The following is a 21,964-nucleotide window of genomic DNA, read 5'->3' as shown; positions in this document are numbered from 1 at the left end:
TACCTTTCTCTCTCTCCCTCTCTACTTTGGACCTTTCTCTCTCTCCCTCTCTACTTTGTACCTTTCTCTCTCTCCCTCTCTCCCTCTCTACTTTGTACCTTTCTCTCTCTCCCTCTCTACTTTGGACCTTTCTCTCTCTCTACTTTGGACCTTTCTCTCTCTCCTTCTTGGTCTCCTGTTTTGTGAGTCTCTCCCTGTCAGTGGTAGAGAGTGCTGTCATGCATGGGCTGGGCTGTGTGGCTCTTCTCAGTGGTTGTGTGTGTGCACGAGGCTAGCCCAGAACAGAGGCTGCGCAGCCAAGGGTTTGATCATCAGATCGACCTCTTCCCTTTCTACTCCCTCAGCTGCAGATCAAGCACACTGTCACCGAGGCAGAGATACAGAAGCTCAAAAACAAGGTAAGAAATGTCCCCTGCTGTCATCTCTAAGATGAATGGTATAAAAGGCAAATTAAGTGCAATATACGCATGAGAAATAAACACATGTTTGGAAACAGGACGTCATTGGACAGTGCAGGGTATAATAGTTTCTATTTTAAGGTATTAATGAATAGTTAAGGCAATTGCATGTATATTTGATCAGTTTAGCTTCACTGCAGAGTTGCCTCTTGCAGTTTCATGTCAAAGGTGTCTGGGCAGTGAGAGAGCCAGTGGTTAAGTGAGAGTGACATGCAAGCAGGCACAGCTTTCTTAAAGTTTCTTCTTCATCCTCCCTCTGCATCCTCACGAGGACAGCTTAGCTCAAACTGCAGGAAATGATTTAGAGATATTAACTGAATTCAATGAGTGGATTTAGTGCAATTGAAAGATAAGCTTGTTGTTGTAATACTCTGAGCATGAGCTGCTCTGGTGGTCCTTGGGAGGGGGTTGCTTTAGAAGTTTGCCCTGAGGAGTAGAAGGATTTAATACAATAACAATGTTTAGAAGGAGGTCACACCAATAAACTAAGCTCAACGAAGGGCTTGTCAGGACATGGTCTGTTAGTTTCTCTGCGTTGTGAAGTCTGGATTAGCCTTAAGTATATTATGGTGCTATGTGTTTTATGTTATGTGTTTAACCCATAGCACAGACTCTTTTTTAGTGTTGACTGTCATACTGTACCTGCGTTTCCATGGCAAAAAGACAAACACAAAGCAGACTAAAGTCTTTGTTTCTTTAAAACCTACTTTTGTCAAATATTGTGTGCTATAGCTTGAAAAATTAACAAACGTTTCTTCCAACATTAGGACTATTTCCAAAGAAATGTTGTCATCTTCATGTTTTGTTTGCTTTGCTTAGTTGCTTCCTAGTATCAAAGTACTGGTATCGTGACAACACGTAATACCATAGTGTGTCTAGTCAGTCAGCTGGCTCGTACATTACAGTATTTGGAAATCTGTCAATACTGTATTTGTGTTCCACTGTTTGTTTTTAATGATGTACCTAGTGGTGGGTGTAGGCCGTGTTGGTGTGTGAGTGTAATACCATGCTTATCTGTGCTTGTCTATCCCAGCTTGCTGTGGTGGAGAGGGAGAAGGCGCGCTGGGAGAAGGAGAAGAGCCAGCTGAAGGCCAGCATGGAGGAGAACAAGGAGAGGATGCTGAAGCTGGAGAGTTACTGGATCGAGGCCCAGACCCTGTGCCACACGGTCAACGAGCACCTGAAGGAGGCCCAGTGCCAGTACACCACCCTAGAGAAGAAGTACAACAAGGCCAAGAAACTCATCAAGGACTTCCAGCAGAAGTGAGTCAAAGTCTGGTACTAAACCTGTCTAAATTAGACAATACACTGGTTCAATATACTGTAACATTCTTAGCCTTGGTAAGGCTGTTATGTTGCGAACCCAGGTTCTATCCCCTATTCGGGAGTTACTCATCCCCAGATGTGTTGCTCTGGTCTAGTCAGTACCTAGCCACACACTCCAGACGTGTTGCTCTGGTCTAGTCAGTGCCTAGCCACACACTCCAGACGTGTTGCTCTGGTCTAGTCAGTACCTAGCCACACACTCCAGACGTGTTGCTCTGGTCTAGTCAGTACCTAGCCACACACTCCAGACGTGTTGCTCTGGTCTAGTCAGTACCTAGCCACACACTCCAGACGTGTTGCTCTGGTCTAGTCAGTACCTAGCCACACACTCCAGACGTGTTGCTCTGGTCTAGTCAGTACCTAGCCACACACTCCAGACGTGTTGCTCTGGTCTAGTCAGTACCTAGCCACACACTCCAGACGTGTTGCTCTGGTCTAGTCAGTACCTAGCCACACACTCCAGACGTGTTGCTCTGGACTAGTCAGTACCTAGCCACACACTCCAGACGTGTTGCTCTGGTCTAGTCAGTACCTAGCCACACACTCCAGATGTGTTGCTCTGGTCTATTCAGTACCTAGCCACACACTCCAGACGTGTTGCTCTGGTCTATTCAGTAACTAACCACGCATTTCAGATCTGTTGCTCTGGTCTAGTCAGTACCTAGCCACACACTCCAGACGTGTTGCTCTGGTCTATTCAGTAACTAACCACACATTTCAGATCTGTTGCTCTGGTCTAGTCAGTAACTACCCACTCAGATGTGTCCATGTCATCTGTTGCTATGAGTGTTAAACTGGTTGTTTACGACTGAAAACCTGAAAATGTATTACTACATTATTCAGACTACTTTGGTTCATATGGACATGTCAAACCTTATTAATGTAGCTTTGTTTTTTAATTCAAGTCCAAGTTTAGAGGCCATTTCAAATTGTCGCTTATTTTAGGTAATACACTCACTATATGTTATTCAAACCCTGTTATTTTCCTATAGTATGTTTATCAAACAATTTTACAAACAAATTCCACCCATTAGTCTGGAGGACATTTTAACCAAGTGGCACTCAGTTGAAGGATTGCTTTAGAGAGAGAGAGCTGTGTTGACTTCCTTCCTGTGCAGCTCTCCTCCACACCGCAGCCGCTTTCTCAGCAGTGAGTTGATCTCTATGGTCATTCTCATCAGAACCTCTTTGTCCCTCTCCGCTCTGAATGCCTTTAATTGCCCTTGATGCGACATGTCCGTATTGGGTTTGTTATGTGTGTGTGTGTGTGTGTGTGTGTGTGTGTGTGTGTGTGTGTGTGTGTGTGTGTGTGTGTGTGTGTGTGTGTGTGTGTGTGTGTGTGTGTGTGTGTGTGTGTGTGTGTGTGTGTGTGTGTGTGTGTGTGTGTGCGTGCGTGCGTGCGTGCGTGCGTGTGTGCGTGCGTGCGTGTGTGTGTGTGTGTGTGTGTGTGTGTGTGTGTGTGTGTGTGTGTGTGTGCGTGCGTGCGTGCGAGGGAGCCTTGCGTCCTTCAGCCCTGCTGAAGAGAGAGGCAGGTCTGTGTCTGACTGTCTCTCTGACTTAAGTTCACTGAGCTCCTATTCTCCCTGGGATACTCTCCTTTTACCATCTCTCTCACACACACACACACACACACACACACACACACACACACACACACACACACACACACACACACACACACACACACACACACACACACACACACACACACACACACACACACACACACACACACACACACACACTGCACCCATTCCCTTTCCCTTACCCCTGTACACTCCTGTTAAAGGAGACAACACAGAGATGAGCTCTACCCATCCCTTCACATCCTTGTCCTCAACCACTAACACTCTGTCCCTGTCGTCACCCCTCTGAGAGGAGCTGTCCCCAACCACCTAACACTCTGTCCCTGTCCTCACCCCTCTGAGAGGAGCTGTCCCCAACCACCTAACACTCTGTCCCTGTCCTCACCCCTCTGAGAGGAGCTGTCACCAACCACCTAACACTCTGTCCCTGTCCTCACCCCTCTGAGAGGAGCTGTCCCCAACTACCTAACACTCTGTCCCAGTCCTCACCCCTCTGAGAGGAGCTGTCACCAACCACCTAACACTCTGTCCCTGTCCTCACCCCTCTGAGAGGAGCTGTCCCCAACTTCCTAACACTGTCCCTGTCCTCACCCCTCTGAGAGGAGCTGTCCCCAACCACCTAACACTCTTGTCCCTGTCCTCAACCCTCTGAGAGGAGCTGTCCCCAGCCATCCAACCACCTAACACTCTGTCCCTGTCCTCACCCCTGTCAGAGGGCCACCAACATACCCTTCTAACCCCACCCCTGTCAGAGGGCCACCAGCACACCCTTCTAACCCCACCCCTGTCAGAGGGCCACCAGCACACCCTTCTAACCCCACCCCTGTCAGAGGGCCACCAGCACACCCTTCTAACCCCACCCCTGTCAGAAGGCCACCAGCACACCCTTCTAACCCCACCCCTGTCCGAGGGCCACCAGCACACCCTTCTAACCCCACCCCTGTCAGAGGGCCACCAGCACACCCTTCTAACCCCACCCCTGTCAGAGGGCCACCAACACACCCTTCTAACCCCACCCCTCTGTTTCTTCCAGAGAGGTGGAGTTTGTCCAGAAGGAGGAAGCAGAGAGGAAGAGGCTGGAAGATACAGAGAAGGCCCACCTGGAGGAGATTCAGGGACTGCAAGTCAGGGTAACTATACTTTCTCTGTATATTCCCTCTCCCATTTTCTCAATGCTGCTGATTACACCCATTCCTTTTTAGGTGAGCATTCAGCACATACTTGCCACAGTACATGGCTTTGATGTACATGTATACGCTTACAATGCTGACTGTGTACAGTGCAAAGCTGTCTAAGTACAAGATAAATCCCTTATGTAATTACCCCAGTTCAACATTAGTCCACTGCCTTGATTAGGCATTTCCCCTGCTGGTACATGATGTTGCCAGTGGAGGGAGCCACTGGACGGCCACACTGCATGGGTCACTAAGCCTGAAACTCATTTGAAACGGTTTCTACGCAGATTGCAGCCCTGGAGTCTGAGCTGATGCAACTGATGAAACAAAATGGCATCCAGATGAACAACAACAACAACAGCGCCCAACAGCAGAGTCCTGGGATGGCCGGCCCTGCAAGAGGTGAGTCTCAGGGAGATGGAGAGATCCAGAAATACAGTGGTCATATTCTAGTCTAGCTCCCTCCCTAGGCAGTAATACCCACAATGTGGAAATATAATACACATTACTGGTTATGGTCAGATGATTGACCCTGAATCTTCCATCCATTCTAATTGTACATTTTTTGTCATTTAGCAGATGTTCTTATCCAGAGCAACTTACAGGAGCAATTAGGGTTAAGTACCTTGCTCAAGGGCACATTGACAGACTTGTCATCTAGTCGGCTTGGGGATTCAATCCAGCAACCTTTCAGTTACTGGCCCAATGCTCTTAACCGCTCATCCCCCACTTCTCACTTCTCTTCCCTATGGGCCCTGGTCAAAAGTAGTGCACTATATATGGATAGGGTACCATTTGGGATGAACCTTCTCTGTAGATGATGCATTGTTTAAGCTTGTACTGTGAGAAAGATTCAGTACACTGTTTCCATAATGCGCCAGTTTGTAGTCCTAAAACCCGGAGACAAGCTACCTCTGGTTCGTTCAGCCATCCCTATAGGGAAATGAATGAGGAAACAATGCGGTTCTGGGATAAACGCTGAAAATAAGGTCAGAGGTTAACACATGCTTAGGAGATTTTAATTATTCTGTGAGATAATATCAGTCAGTTAACATGACCTTTAAAGAGTCATTAATCCTGTGATTTTATGACCTTTTTATTATTACTCAAATTCTTCAAAATTCACAAAGTGACATTAGCTGATGAAGGTTATCTCATAGAACAAAACATATAAGATCTCCTAAGCCTGTGTTCCCCACAGACCTTATTTTCGCCGTTTATCCAAAAAGCCATTCATTTTCCTCATAGGCTTTGTCCAATGAACCATGGCGGAGTTAGTGCCGACAAAAAGACGCCATTACTATTTCTCTCTATTGCCAATGAAACAGCGTGTCCCTGTCTTAGCTATAAGTCTCTATCAGGGTATTTCAATACAGGGCAATGGAAGCTGAAGAGAGAAATGACACATCCTTAGGAGGGGTTGATGTGTCAGTGTCACTCAAACCCTGAGATACACCCTACATCTGTCCTATCAGCTCCTTTCCTATTTCCTTTGCCCTCAAACTCTGCTGTTATTACCTTATTAGGGACATGGAGGGGAAAACAAGTACTGTGTCTCACTCCAAATGGCATCCGATTGGCTCTGGTCAAAAGTAGGGCACTCTGTAGGGATTCGGGAATAGGGTGTAATTTGGGAAGCGGCTTGTATTAATGCATACTGTCATCACTAGCTCTAAGACTAACTGTACCCAAAGGCTTGAGATGTGTCCTTGTATTAATGCATACTGTCATCACTAGCTCTAAGACTAACAGTACCCAAAGGCTTGAGATGTGTCCTTGTGTTAATGCATACTGTCATCACTAGCTCTAAGACTAACTGTACCCAAAGCCTTGAGATGTGTCCTTGTGTTAATGCATACTGTCATCACTAGCTCTAAGACTAACTGTACCCAAAGCCTTGAGATGTGTCCTTGTATTAATGCATACTGTCATCACTAGCTCTAAGACTAACTGTACCCAAAGGCTTGAGATGTGTCCTTGTATTAATGCATACTGTCATCACTAGCTCTAAGACTAACAGTACCCAAAGGCTTGAGATGTGTCCTTGTGTTAATGCATACTGTCATCACTAGCTCTAAGACTAACAGTACCCAAAGGCTTGAGATGTGTCCTTGTGTTAATGCATACTGTCATCACTAGCTCTAAGACTAACTGTACCCAAAGGCTTGAGATGTGTCCTTGTATTAATGCATACTGTCATCACTAGCTCTAAGACTAACAGTACCCAAAGGCTTGTGATGTGTCCTTGTATTAATGCATACTGTCATCACTAGCTCTAAGACTAACACTACCCAACGGCTTGTGATGTGTCCTTGTATTAATGCATACTGTCATCACTAGCTCTAAGACTAACAGTACCCAAAGGCTTGAAATGTGTCCTTGTATTAATGCATACTGTCATCACTAGCTCTAAGACTAACAGTACCCAAAGGCTTGAGATGTGTCCTTGTATTAATGCATACTGTCATCACTAGCTCTAAGACTAACAGTACCCAAAGGCTTGTGATGTGTCCTTGTATTAATGCATACTGTCATCACTAGCTCTAAGACTAACTGTACCCAAAGGCTTGAGATGTGTCCTTGTATTAATGCATACTGTCATCACTAGCTCTAAGACTAACTGTACCCAAAGGCTTGTGATGTGTCCTTGTATTAATGCATACTGTCATCACTAGCTCTAAGACTAACTGTACCCAAAGGCTTGTGATGTGTCCTTGTATTAATGCATACTGTCATCACTAGCTCTAAGACTAACTGTACCCAAAGGCTTGAGATGTGTCCTTGTATTAATGCATACTGTCATCACTAGCTCTAAGACTAACTGTACCCAAAGCCTTGAGATGTGTCCTTGTATTAATGCATACTGTCATCACTAGCTCTAAGACTAACAGTACCCAAAGCCTTGAGATGTGTCCTTGTATTAATGCATACTGTCATCACTAGCTCTAAGACTAACAGGCTTGAGATGTGTCCTTGTATTAATGCATACTGTCATCACTAGCTCTAAGACTAACTGTACCCAAAGGCTTGAGATGTGTCCTTGTGTTAATGCATACTGTCAGCACTAGCTCTAAGACTAACTGTACCCAAAGGCTTGAGATGTGTCCTTGTATTAATGCATACTGTCATCACTAGTTCTAAGACTAACAGTACCCAAAGGCTTGAGATGTGTCCTTGTATTAATGCATACTGTCATCACTAGCTCTAAGACTAACTGTACCCAAAGGCTTGAGATGTGTCCTTGTATTAATGCATACTGTCATCACTAGCTCTAAGACTAACAGTACCCAAAGGCTTGAAATGTGTCCTTGTATTAATGCATACTGTCATCACTAGCTCTAAGACTAACTGTACCCAAAGGCTTGAGATGTGTCCTTGTATTAATGCATACTGTCATCACTAGCTCTAAGACTAACTGTACCCAAAGGCTTGAGATGTGTCCTTGTATTAATGCATACTGTCATCACTAGCTCTAAGACTAACACTACCCAACGGCTTGAGATGTGTCCTTGTATTAATGCATACTGTCATCACTAGCTCTAAGACTAACTGTACCCAAAGGCTTGAGATGTGTCCTTGTATTAATGCATACTGTCATCACTAGCTCTAAGACTAACAGTACCCAAAGCCTTGAGATGTGTCCTTGTATTAATGCATACTGTCATCACTAGCTCTAAGACTAACACTACCCAACGGCTTGAGATGTGTCCTTGTATTAATGCATACTGTCATCACTAGCTCTAAGACTAACTGTACCCAAAGGCTTGTGATGTGTCCTTGTGTTAATGCATACTGTCATCACTAGCTCTAAGACTAACTGTACCCAAAGGCTTGAGATGTGTCCTTGTATTAATGCATACTGTCATCACTAGCTCTAAGACTAACTGTACCCAAAGGCTTGAGATGTGTCCTTGTGTTAATGCATACTGTCATCACTAGCTCTAAGACTAACTGTACCCAAAGGCTTGAGATGTGTCCTTGTGTTAATGCATACTGTCATCACTAGCTCTAAGACTAACTGTACCCAACGGCTTGTGATGTGTCCTTGTGTTAATGCATACTGTCATCACTAGCTCTAAGACTAACTGTACCCAAAGGCTTGAGATGTGTCCTTGTGTTAATGCATACTGTCATCACTAGCTCTAAGACTAACTGTACCCAACGGCTTGAGATGTGTCCTTGTATTAATGCATACTGTCATCACTAGCTCTAAGACTAACTGTACCCAAAGGCTTGAGATGTGTCCTTGTATTAATGCATACTGTCATCACTAGCTCTAAGACTAACAGTACCCAAAGGCTTGAGATGTGTCCTTGTATTAATGCATACTGTCATCACTAGCTCTAAGACTAACAGTACCCAACGGCTTGAGATGTGTCCTTGTATTAATGCATACTGTCATCACTAGCTCTAAGACACTGTACCCAACGGCTTGAGATGTGTCCTTGTGTTAATGCATACTGTCATCACTAGCTCTAAGACTAACTGTACCCAACGGCTTGAGATGTGTCCTTGTATTAATGCATACTGTCATCACTAGCTCTAAGACTAACTGTACCCAAAGGCTTGAGATGTGTCCTTGTATTAATGCATACTGTCATCACTAGCTCTAAGACTAACTGTACCCAACGGCTTGAGATGTGTCCTTGTATTAAAGATTGTTTTGCTTGATGCTTCTCTTTTGCAAATCCCTCTTATTCTTTTTTTCACCCACCGTGCAATACCTCTGAATGCACTTTGAACTTTGACCTTGTACTCCAATGCCACTTCAGTAAACAAACAAACAGTAAACCATTGCAAACTAAATCTGTCCTTCAGACGTAAACACATGGTTTGGGTCCCAAATAACACCCTACTTCCTATTTAGTGCACTATGTAGGAAATAGGATTCCATTTGGGATCCATACTATCACTGGCCTTTTTTTCTGGGCTCCTCTGGCTTCTTCCAGTCCATTATAATGGATGCAGTGACCCTTGATCTGCCATCTCCGGGATCCATAAAAGACCTGATGAGTGGACAGTGTGCAGTCTCCGAATACTGATCCAGATCTGGAGAGACTGAATGAGGCAGTTGATTAAGCAATATCAGGGAGCGAGAGAGAGGGAGGGAGGTAGAGCGAGGCGGAGGCAGGGGGAGAGAGGCGGAGGGAGGGAAAGAGAGTGGGAGAGAGAGGGAGGGAGGAGAGCGAGAGGGATGGGTGGGAGGGAAGGAAAGGGAGGAGGGAGAGAAAGAGGGGTGGAGGGAGGGACCCTTCTGTGATTAGGCCTGTTCTGTGAATAGTGGTGTGTGATTTGATTTGGACGTTTGTGTGTGTATTTACATAGTGTTCATACAGTCCTGTAAATCTATCCATAGTGAAGTAAGTAGCCTTGGCTTGTGGGACGCAGAACGGCTCATAGGAGCAGGAGCCTATCTCCTGTTTCTGTAGCGTGAGGCAGCTTTCTGTACAAGGACATCCCCTAGACAGGACGCTAGTCTAAGGAGATTGATTGGGGGTAAAGGCCTGCGATAGATCTACACATGTATGGTACCTAATGACCAACAGCCTCTCTTTTATCACAGATTTCATCTATACAGTATGTTCATGTAATTCTATAGCAAGAAGACCTTTGTTAGCCTGGTCCCAGATCTGTTTGTACGATGTCAACTCCTTGTCATGCCAAAAATGATAGCACAAACAGAACTGAGATCAGTGTTGTGTTGTGTGTTTTTCCAGAGCTGAGTGAGGTGGTTCCCCACGCTGGAAGTAGACAGAGACTCTCCAGAGGACTACTACAGGACAGCATCAGCTCTACAGAGGGAGAGGTTAGAATGGACACTCACACACACACACACAGCACCAGTTCTGTTGACTCACACCATTTTAATACATACAACAGACTTTAGTCTCATTGATGATATCATCAGTCTGCTATAATCACTGCCAGATCTTGAATCAACATTACTCATTGAAAATGAATTGAACTGTTTTCATACTTTTATGATTTATTGAAGTTAATCAGTGTGAGTGTGTGTGGTTAGTCCTGTCTGTCCTCTGCCCTTATATAATTAAGCAATAAGGCACGAGGAGGTGTGGTATATGGCCAATATACTACGGCTAAGGGCTGTTCTTGCGGAGTGCCTGGATATAGCCGTTAGCCGTGGTATGTATATATATACCTAGGATAGGATAAGTAATCCTTCTCACCCCCCCCCCCTCACCACCCCCCCCCCTTAATGATTTAGATGCACTATTGTAAAGTGGCTGTTCCACTGGATGTCAGGTGAATTCACCAATTTGTAAGTCGCTCTGGATAAGAGCGTCTGCTAAATGACTTAAATGTAAATGTAAATGTATATATATATACCACATATATATATACCACAAACCCCTGAGGAGCTTCTTTGCTATTATAAACTGTTTACCAACGTAATTAGAGCAGTAAAAATAAATGTTTTGTCGGTCTGATATACCACGGCTGTCAGCCAATCAGAATTCAGGGTTCGGATCACCCAGTTTATAAAAGCCTTTATGTAATATATTCATTTCTGGCTACGAGTCTGTGCCCTGCGACACACCTATTTCTGAAGACAGACAGTCTGTCAGGACCCGGTTACGAACCTGGGTCTCCGGAGTGAGAAACAGTCACTTAACCAACTGAGCCACGAATAGTCAGCAGAACCCAGAAGATGAGGCAGACACAGCAGTACTTAAGACGGTGTATTTAATAAAGTAAAAAGGAGAAGTCCTAAAATACAAAAATGGCAAATACAAAAGGTGGTAGGAATAGCACAAAAAAAGCCTCAAGAGACACTCAAAAACAGAATTCCACAAGAGCATCCACCGGAAACGACAGGAAAACACAGAACACTAGGGCTGGGTGCTAACATACAAACACAGAGCACAGAACTGAGGGAAACTAAGGGTTTAAATACAATCAGGGGAAACGAGGTACAGGTGCAAATAATAATGGGGAACAAGGGAAAAAACATAAGGTCAAAAAGCACAATGGGGGCATCTAGTGACCAAAACCCGGAACAACCCTGGCCAAATCCTGACAGAATCCCCCCTAGGAACGGCTCCTGACGTTCCTACCAGCTCTCTCAGGGTGGAGGGCCCTGAACTGACGAATGAGGTCAGGATCCAGGATGTCTTTGGCAGGAACCCAGGAGCGCTCCTCGGGACCGTAGCCTTCCCAGTCCACCAGATACTGCCAGGACCGCTGCACCCGGCGGGAATCCAGTATCCGATGGACGGTATAAGCCGGCTGGCCTCCAATGACACGAGGCGGAGGGGGAGGTCTGTCTGCCGGGACAAGGGGAGAAAAAACAACAGGTTTTAACAATGAAATGTGAAATGTGGGATTAATCTTAAGGGATCTGGGTAAGTGTAGGCGATAAGAAACTGGGTTAACTCTCCTGGCAACCTTGAAGGGACCGATGTATTTTTGGGACAGCTTGCGAGACTACACCCGTAGAGGTAAGTTTCTTGTGGAGAGCCAGACTCTCTGGCCGGGGCGCAGGGTAGGCCCGGGACGGCGACGTCTGTTGGCTTGTTGTTGGTACCTCTGTGAGGAACGCATAAGATTAAGACGGGTCTTCCTCCACATAAGCCGACAGCGTCTGACGAACTTCAAGGCTGAAGGCACTCTGACTTCTGCCTCCTGGTCCGGGAACAATGGAGGAGCATAGCCAAACTGACACTCGTGCGGGGACATACCAGTGGAGGAGGAGCGCAAGGTGTTGTGCGCGTATTCGGCCCAAACAATAAAGGATGACCATGTGGACGGGTTGTCACGAGTCATACATCGGAGGGTGGTTTCCAGCTCTTGATTTATCCTCTCTGTTTGGCCGTTGGACTCCGGATGGTACCCTGAAGATAGACTGGCAGAAGCCCCCATGAGTTGGCAGAAGGCCTTCCAAAACCTTGAGGCGAACTGGGGACCTCTGTCAGAAACCATATCTTGAGGAATGCCGAAGACTCGGAACACATGATTAATTACCAACTCAGCCGTTTCCTTGGCAGAAGGTAACTTAGTCAGAGGGACGAACCTGGCCGCCTTTGAAAACCTGTCGATTATGACTAGGATAGTAGTATTGCCATGGGATGGAGGAAGTCCAGTAATAAAGTCCAATGAGATATGGGACCAGGGTCTGTGGGGAACAGGTAAAGGGTGAAGGAGTCCTTGAGGGCGGAGGTGAGAAGATTTGCCCTGGCAGCACACGGGACAGGCATTGACGAAAGTGGCAACGTCTTCTCTTATGGTAGGCCACCAGAACTTACGCTGGATGAACTCCAAGGTGCGACCTACGCCCGGATGACAGGTGAGGCGAGAGGAGTGCCCCCACAGAAGGACCTGAGTCCTCACTGCCTTGGGGACAAACAACCGATTGGCAGGACCTCCTTTCGGGTCCGGTTCGCTAGCTTGAGCACGTCTCACGGTATCCTCAACTTGCCACGAGATCGGAGCCACAATCTTAGCAGCAGGAAGGACAGGCATGTCCGTGTCATCTCGAATGGCAGGAGCGTAGACTCGGGACAGGGCATCCGGTTTGAGATTCTTCGACCCGGGCCGATAGGTGAGGATAAACTGGAATCGATTGAAGAAAAGAGACCATCTAGCTTGTCTAGAGTTCAACCGCTTCGCCTGCTGGATATACTCTAGATTTTTGTGGTCCGTGAGCACTTGAAACGGGTGAGAAGCCCCCTCGAGCCAGTGTCTCCATTCCTTCAATGCCATCTTAACCGCTAGGAGTTCACGATCCCCCACATCGTAGTTCCTCTCAGTCGGGGTAAGCCGGTGTGAGAAGAAAGCGCACGGATGAAGCTTCTTGTCTTCACCCCTCTGAGACAGGACAGCTCCAACACCAACCTCTGATGCGTCTACCTCCACCACAAATGGTTCATCCGTAGTCGGTAGTATCAGGATGGGAGCAGAGAGAATGCGCTGCTTGAGTCCTTGGAAGGCCGTCTCAGCTTCTCTTCCCCACAAAAACCTTGCATTGCCACCCTTGGTTAAAGCTGAGAGAGGGGCTGCCACCAAGCTGAAGTTCTTGATGAACTTGCGGTAAAAGTTTGTGAAGCCCAGGAAACGCTGAACTTCCTTAACGGATTTGGGGTGGGCCAATCCGCTACCGCCCTACCTTCCTGGGGTCCATTTGGACTCAACCGGGTTCCACTACAAATCCCAGGAATTGTACTCGGGATGAATGGAATTCACATTTTTCCGGCTTAACGTACAGATGGCTGTCCAGGAGGCGTTTGAGTACTTGTCTGACATGCTTACTGTGTTCTTGAAGGGAGCTCGAAAAGATGAGGATGTCATCCAAGTAAACGAACACAAATATGTTAAGCATATCCCTAAGCACATCGTTTATGAGCGCTTGGAACACCGCTGGGGCGTTGGTCAGGCCGAAGGGCATCACCAAGTATTCATAGTGACCAGTAGGCGTGTTGAAAGCGGTCTTCCACTCGTCACCAGGTCTGATCCGCACAAGATGGTATGCGTTCCGCAGGTCAAGCTTAGTGAAAACAACTGCTTCCTGGAGCAGCTCGAAGGCTGTGGCCATAAGGGGTAGCGGGTAACGGTTACGGACGGTTATGGCATTGAGTCCCCGGTAGTCGATGCAAGGACGTAATCCACCGTCTTTCTTGGCCACAAAGAAAAACCCTGCTCCCGCCGGGGAGGTGGATGGACGCATGAGGCCTGCTTCCAGAGCGTCCTTGATGTAGGTATCCATAGCAGCTCGTTCGGGTGGAGATAGGGAAAAGATCCGACCCCTGGGGGGCAAGTGCCCGGAAACAGGTCGATGGGGCAATCGTAAGGTCTATGGGGTGGTAGCATGGTGGCCCTCTGTTTGCTAAACACCAGTTTGAGGTCATGGTAACACTCGGGAACTCGGGTCAGGTCGATGGATTCTAAAGACTCGGGAGTAGAACTCGGGGAATTCTGGAAAATACAAGTAGCTTGGCACGTAGGACCCCACTGCTTGATAGTGCCCACAGACCAGTCGATGTGAGGGTTATGGCTGTGAAGCCAGGGGTATCCAAGGACGAGAGGGAACTCGGAACAGGAGATCAAATGAAAGTTCATCAATTCCTGGTGTTGTGAAACTGAAAGTCGCAAGGAGGTAGTGACATGAGTGACAAGGCCAGATCCCAAAGGGCTTCCATCCAATGTAGTGACCCTCATGGGTTCACTTAGAGGTTCAGAGGGAACGCCATTCTCCTTCGCCCAGACACCATCCATGAAGTTACCTGCGGCTCCAGAGTCTACCAAGGCTTGAAGGTGAAGCTTGTGGTTGTCCCAGGAGAGGGTGACTGGAATGAGCAGACGGGAGTTGGACGGATGGGAGGAGGTTATGTTTCCCGTTACAGTTCCCCCGGTCTGTACGGGACAGAGCGTTTCCCTGGAGCCCGGGACACGTGGAACGGAAATGGCCCGGTTTGCCGCAATATAGACAGCGTCGCTCCCTCATCCGGCGGTCTCTCTCAGCCTGGGAGATGCGTCCAATCTGCATGGGTTCCGATGGAGCCAGCGAGGATAAAGGTGGGGACTCGGAGCTGGGACTGATAGGGGCTAGAGGTCTACGGTTGAGTTCTCTCTCTCTCAGACGCTGGTCAATGCGTGAGGCCAACTTGATCAGGGACTCGAGATTGTCCGGTGGTTCCCGAGTGGCCAGTTCATCTTGGATAGTGTCGGAAAGGCCTTTCAGAAAGCACACCGTGAGCGCCTCGTTGTTCCAGCCACTTGCTGCTGCCACCGTGTGGAACTGGATGGCATAGTCCGTCACGCTGCGCCAACCTTGGTGGAGAGTCAGGAGCTGTTTGGCGAAGTCAGAACCACTGCTTGGGCCTTGAAACACTCGTTTGAATTCCTCAGCAAAGGCAGAGTAGCTGGCACAGCAGGAACTATGGGCATCCCACACAGCAGTAGCCCAGGCCAGGGCTTTTTCCGACAGCAGGGTGATGATATAAGCGATCTTAGACCGGTCGGTGGGAAACGACGAGGGTTGTAGCTCAAAGGAGAGAGAACATTGGGTGAGAAACCCTTTACAAGCACTTGGATCACCTGAGAACCGTTGGGGAGGTGGAAGACGAGGTTCAGCCAGGGGGTTAACTGCCATGGGTACGTGAATCTGAGGTACTGGGACGGGAACTGTTGCCGGGGTAAGACGATCAGATATTTGCTTAATGGAAGTCAGCATCTCAGACAGAAGATGAGAATGTCTAGCCATTAAGGCCTCTTGCTGAACCAGGGCGGCTTCGTGGCGTTGGACAGTCTCCTGGTGGTGGGACAGCATGGCAAAAAGGTCCTGGGAACTGGCTGCCTCTGGGTTCATTTTTGGCTCTGTGTTTCTGTCAGGACCCGGTTACGAACCTGGGTCTCCGGAGTGAGAAACAGTCACTTAACCAACTGAGCCACGAATAGTCAGCAGAACCCAGAAGATGAGGCAGACACAGCAGTACTTAAGACGGTGTATTTAATAAAGTAAAAAGGAGAAGTCCTAAAATACAAAAATGGCAAATCCAAAAGGTGGTAGGAATAGCACAAAAAAGCCTCAAGAGACACTCAAAAACAGAATTCCAAAAGAGCATCCACCGGAAACGACAGGAAAACACAGAACACTAGGGCTGGGTGCTAACATACAAACACAGAGCACAGAACTGAGGGAAACTAAGGGTTTAAATACAATCAGGGGAAACGAGGTACAGGTGCAAATAATAATGGGGAACAAGGGAAAAAACACAAGGTCAAAAAGCACAATGGGGGCATCTAGTGACCAAAACCCGGAACAACCCTGGCCAAATCCTGACACAGTCACCAGCCACTATACTGAAGACAGACAGTCACCAGCCACTATTCTGAAGACAGACAGTCACCAGCCACTATACTGAAGACAGACAGTCACCAGACACTATTCTGAAGACAGACAGTCAGCAGACACTATACTGAAGGCAGACAGTCACCAGACACTATACTGAAGACAGACAGTCACCAGGCACCAGACAGACAGTCACCAGCCACTATACTGAAGACAGACAGTCACCAGCCACTATACAGAGGACAGAGTCACCAGCCAGAAAATGAACTATACTGAAGACAGACAGTCACCAGCCACTATACAGAGGATAGACAGTCACCAGCCACTATACTGAAGACACACAGTCACCAGCCACTATACTGAAGACAGACAGTCACCAGCCACCAGGCAGGTAGTCACCAGCCACTATACTGAAGACAAACAGTCACCAACCACTATACTGAAGACAGACAGTCACCAGCCACCAGGCAGGTAGTCACCAGCCACTATACTGAAGACAAACAGTCACCAGCCACTATACTGAAGACAGACAGTCACCAGACACTGTTCTGAAGACAGACAGTCAGCAGACACTATACTGAAGACAGACAGTCACCAGACACTATACTGAAGACAGACAGTCACCAGCCACCAGGCAGGTAGTCACCAGCCACTATACTGAAGACAAACAGTCACCAACCACTATACTGAAGACAGACAGTCACCAGCCACCAGGCAGGTAGTCACCAGCCACTATACTGAAGACAAACAGTCACCAGCCACTATACTGAAGACAGACAGTCACCAGACACTATTCTGAAGACAGACAGTCACCAGCCACTATACTGAAGACAAACAGTCACCAGCCACTATACTGAAGACAGACAGTCACCAGACACTATTCTGAAGACAGACAGTCACCAGCCACTATACAGAGGATAGACAGTCACCAGCCACTATACTGAAGACACACAGTCACCAGCCACTATACTGAAGACAGACAGTCACCAGCCACCAGGCAGGTAGTCACCAGCCACTATACTGAAGACAAACAGTCACCAACCACTATACTGAAGACAGACAGTCACCAGCCACCAGGCAGGTAGTCACCAGCCACTATACTGAAGACAAACAGTCACCAGCCACTATACTGAAGACAGACAGTCACCAGCCACTATACTGAAGACAGACAGTCACCAGACACTATTCTGAAGACAGACAGTCACCAGCCACTATACTGAAGACAGACAGTCACCAGCCACTATTCTGAAGACAGACAGTCACCAGCCACTATACTGAAGACAAACAGTCACCAGCCACTATACTGAAGACAGACAGTCACCAGACACTATTCTGAAGACAGACAGTCAGCAGACACTATACTGAAGGCAGACAGTCAACAGACACTATACTGAAGACAGACAGTCACCAGACACTATACTGAAGACAGACAGTCACCAGCCACTATACTGAAGACAGACAGTCACCAGCCACTATACAGAGGACAGAGTCACCAGCCAGAAAATAAACTATACTGAAGACAAACAGTCACCTGCCACTATACAGAGGATAGACAGTCACCAGCCACTATACTGAAGACAAACAGTCACCAGCCACTATACTGAAGACAGACAGTCACCAGCCACTATACTGAAGACAAACAGTCACCAGCCACTATACTGAAGACAGACAGTCACCAGCCACTATACTGAAGACAAACAGTCACCAGCCACTATACTGAAGACAGACAGTCACCAGCCACTGTACTGAAGACAGACAGTCACCAGCCACCAGGCAGGTAGTCACCAGCCACTATACTGAAGACAAACAGTCACCAGCCACTATACTGAAGACAGACAGTCACCAGACACTATTCTGAAGACAGACAGTCAGCAGACACTATACTGAAGACAGACAGTCACCAGACACTATACTGAAGACAGACAGTCACCAGACACTATACTGAAGACAGACAGTCTCCAGCCACCAGACAGACAGTGACCAGCCACTATACTGAAGACAGACAGTCACCAGCCACTATACAGAGGACAGAGTCACCAGCCAGAAAATAAACTATACTGAAGACAAACAGTCACCAGCCACTATACAGAGGATAGACAGTCACCAGCCACTATACTGAAGACAAACAGTCACCAGCCACTATACTGAAGACAAACAGTCACCAGCCACTATACTGAAGACAGACAGTCACCAGCCACTATACTGAAGACAAACAGTCACCAGCCACTATACTGAAGACAGACAGTCACCAGACACTATTCTGAAGACAGACAGTCAGCAGACACTATACTGAAGGCAGACAGTCACCAGACACTATACTGAAGACAGACAGTCACCAGCCACTATACTGAAGACAGACAGTCACCAGCCACTATACAGAGGACAGAGTCACCAGCCAGAAAATAAACTATACTGAAGACAGACAGTCACCAGCCACTATACAGAGGATAGACAGTCACCAGCCACTATACTGAAGACAAACAGTCACCAGCCACTATACTGAAGACAAACAGTCACCAGCCACTATACTGAAGACAGACAGTCACCAGCCACTATACTGAAGACAGACAGTCACCAGCCACTATACAGTCCAGGCCAAAAGTTTTGAGAATGACACAAATATTAATTTTTACAAAGTCTGCTGCCTCAGTGTCTTTAGATATTTTTGTCAGATGTTACTATGGAATACTGAAGTATAATTACAAACATTTCATAAGTGTCAAAGGCTTTTATTGACAATTACATGAAGTTGATGCAAAGAGTCAATATTTGACCTCTGCAATCCGCCCTGGCATGCTGTCAATTAACTTCTGGGCCACATCCTGACTGAAGGCAGCCCATTCTTGCATAATCAATGCTTGGAGTTTGTCAGAATTTGTGTGCTTTTGTTTGTCCACCCGCCTCTTGAGGATTGACCACAAGTTCTCAATGGGATTAAGGTCTCGGGAGTTTCCTGGCCATGGACCCAAAATATGGATGTTTTTTTCCCCTGAGACACTTAGTTATCACTTTTCCCTTATGGCAAGGTGCTCCATCATGCTGGAAAAGGCATTGTTCGTCACCAAACTGTTCCTGGATGGTTGGGAGAAGTTGCTCTCGGAGGATGTGTTGGTTACCATTCTTTATTCATGGCTGTGTTCTTAGGCAAAATTGTGAGTGAGTCCACTCCCTTGGCTGAGAAGCAACCCCACACATGAATGGTCTCAATACAGGAAATAGGGTGCCATTTGGGACGCAGACTCCGACTAGGCTTAGAAAAGCAGGAAGACAGACAGTCACCAGCGACTACACTGAGGACAGACAGTCACCAGACACTATACTGAAGACAGACAGTCACCAGACACTATTCTGAAGACAGACAGTCACCAGCCACTATACTGAAGACAAACAGTCACCAGCCACTATACTGAAGACAGACAGTCACCAGACACTATTCTGAAGACAGACAGTCAGCAGACACTATACTGAAGGCAGACAGTCACCAGACACTATACTGAAGACAGACAGTCTCCAGGCACCAGACAGACAGTCACCAGCCACTATACTGAAGACAGACAGTCACCAGCCACTATACAGAGGACAGAGTCACCAGCCAGAAAATAAACTATACTGAAGACAGACAGTCACCAGCCACTATACAGAGGATAGACAGTCACCAGCCACTATACTGAAGACACACAGTCACCAGCCACTATACTGAAGACAGACAGTCACCAGCCACCAGGCAGGTAGTCACCAGCCACTATACTGAAGACAAACAGTCACCAGCCACTATACTGAAGACAGACAGTCACCAGACACTATACTGAAGACAGACAGTCACCAGACACTATACTGAAGACAGACAGTCTCCAGCCACCAGACAGACAGTCACCAGCCACTATACTGAAGACAGACAGTCACCAGCCACTATACAGAGGACAGAGTCACCAGCCAGAAAATAAACTATACTGAAGACAGACAGTCACCAGCCACTATACAGAGGATAGACAGTCACCAGCCACTATACTGAAGACAAACAGTCACCAGACACTATTCTGAAGACAGACAGTCAGCAGACACTATACTGAAGGCAGACAGTCACCAGACACTATACTGAAGACAGACAGTCACCAGCCACTATACTGAAGACAGACAGTCACCAGCCACTATACAGAGGACAGAGTCACCAGCCAGAAAATAAACTATACTGAAGACAGACAGTCACCTGCCACTATACAGAGGATAGACAGTCACCAGCCACTATACTGAAGACAAACAGTCACCAGCCACTATACTGAAGACAAACAGTCACCAGCCACTATACTGAAGACAGACAGTCACCAGCCACTATACAGTCCAGGCCAAAAGTTTTGAGAATGACACAAATATTAATTTTTACAAAGTCTGCTGCCTCAGTGTCTTTAGATATTTTTGTCAGATGTTACTATGGAATACTGAAGTATAATTACAAACATTTCATAAGTGTCAAAGGCTTTTATTGACAATTACATGAAGTTGATGCAAAGAGTCAATATTTGACCTCTGCAATCCGCCCTGGCATGCTGTCAATTAACTTCTGGGCCACATCCTGACTGAAGGCAGCCCATTCTTGCATAATCAATGCTTGGAGTTTGTCAGAATTTGTGTGCTTTTGTTTGTCCACCCGCCTCTTGAGGATTGACCACAAGTTCTCAATGGGATTAAGGTCTCGGGAGTTTCCTGGCCATGGACCCAAAATATGGATGTTTTTTTCCCCTGAGACACTTAGTTATCACTTTTCCCTTATGGCAAGGTGCTCCATCATGCTGGAAAAGGCATTGTTCGTCACCAAACTGTTCCTGGATGGTTGGGAGAAGTTGCTCTCGGAGGATGTGTTGGTTACCATTCTTTATTCATGGCTGTGTTCTTAGGCAAAATTGTGAGTGAGTCCACTCCCTTGGCTGAGAAGCAACCCCACACATGAATGGTCTCAGGATGCTTTACTGTTGGCATGACGCAGGACTGATGGTAGCGCTCACCTTGTCTTCTCCGGCCAAGCTTTTTTCTGGAAGTTCCAAACAATCGGAAAGGGAATTCATCAGAGAAAATGACTTTACCCCAGTCCTCAGCAGTCCAATCCCTGTACCTATTGCAGAATATCAGTCTGTCCCTGATGTTTTTCCTGGAGAGAAGTGGCTTCGTTGCTGCCCTTCTTGACACCAGGCCATCCTCCAAAAGTCTTCGCCTCACAGTGCGTGCAGATGCACTCACACCTGCCTGCTGCCATTCCTGAGCAAGCTGGTGGTGCCCCGATCCCGCAGCTGAATCAACTTTAGGAGACGGTCCTGGTGCTTGCTGGACTTTCTCGGGCTCCCTGAAGCCTTCTTCACAACAATTGAACCGCACTCCTTGAAGTTCTTGATGATCCGATGAATGGTTGATTTAGGTGCAATCTTACTGGCAGCAATAGTCTTACCTGTGAAGCACTTTTTGTGCAAAGTAATGATGACGGCACGTGTTTCCTTGCAGGTAACCAGAGGAAGAACAATGATTCCAAGCACCACCCTCCTTTTGAAGCTTCTAGTCTGTTATTCGAACTCAATCAGCATGACAGAATCATCTCTAGTCTTGTCCTTGTCAACACTCACACCT

The 21,964-nt window shown here is 47.0% G+C and overlaps 1 protein-coding gene across 3 annotated transcripts in view; it reads left to right on the top strand.

The window, feature by feature from the left end:
• LOC135549649 (neurabin-1-like) overlaps positions 1 to 21,964 on the top strand; it is a 126,868-nt gene that overhangs the window by 92,030 nt on the left and 12,874 nt on the right. For all 3 annotated transcript variants that reach the window (XM_064979818.1, XM_064979817.1, XM_064979816.1), the window contains exons 8-12: positions 345 to 398; positions 1,492 to 1,721; positions 4,404 to 4,500; positions 4,833 to 4,947; positions 10,263 to 10,351. In XM_064979818.1, the coding sequence (XP_064835890.1) occupies positions 345 to 398; positions 1,492 to 1,721; positions 4,404 to 4,500; positions 4,833 to 4,947; positions 10,263 to 10,351 (585 nt within the window). The remainder of the gene's footprint in view (positions 1 to 344; positions 399 to 1,491; positions 1,722 to 4,403; positions 4,501 to 4,832; positions 4,948 to 10,262; positions 10,352 to 21,964) is intronic.

Source organism: Oncorhynchus masou, chromosome 12, assembly GCF_036934945.1.
Source record: "Oncorhynchus masou masou isolate Uvic2021 chromosome 12, UVic_Omas_1.1, whole genome shotgun sequence".
Taxonomy (NCBI): domain Eukaryota; kingdom Metazoa; phylum Chordata; class Actinopteri; order Salmoniformes; family Salmonidae; genus Oncorhynchus; species Oncorhynchus masou.
Note: the sequence above shows the minus strand (reverse complement) of the source record. Positions and strands in the feature narration are given on the sequence as shown.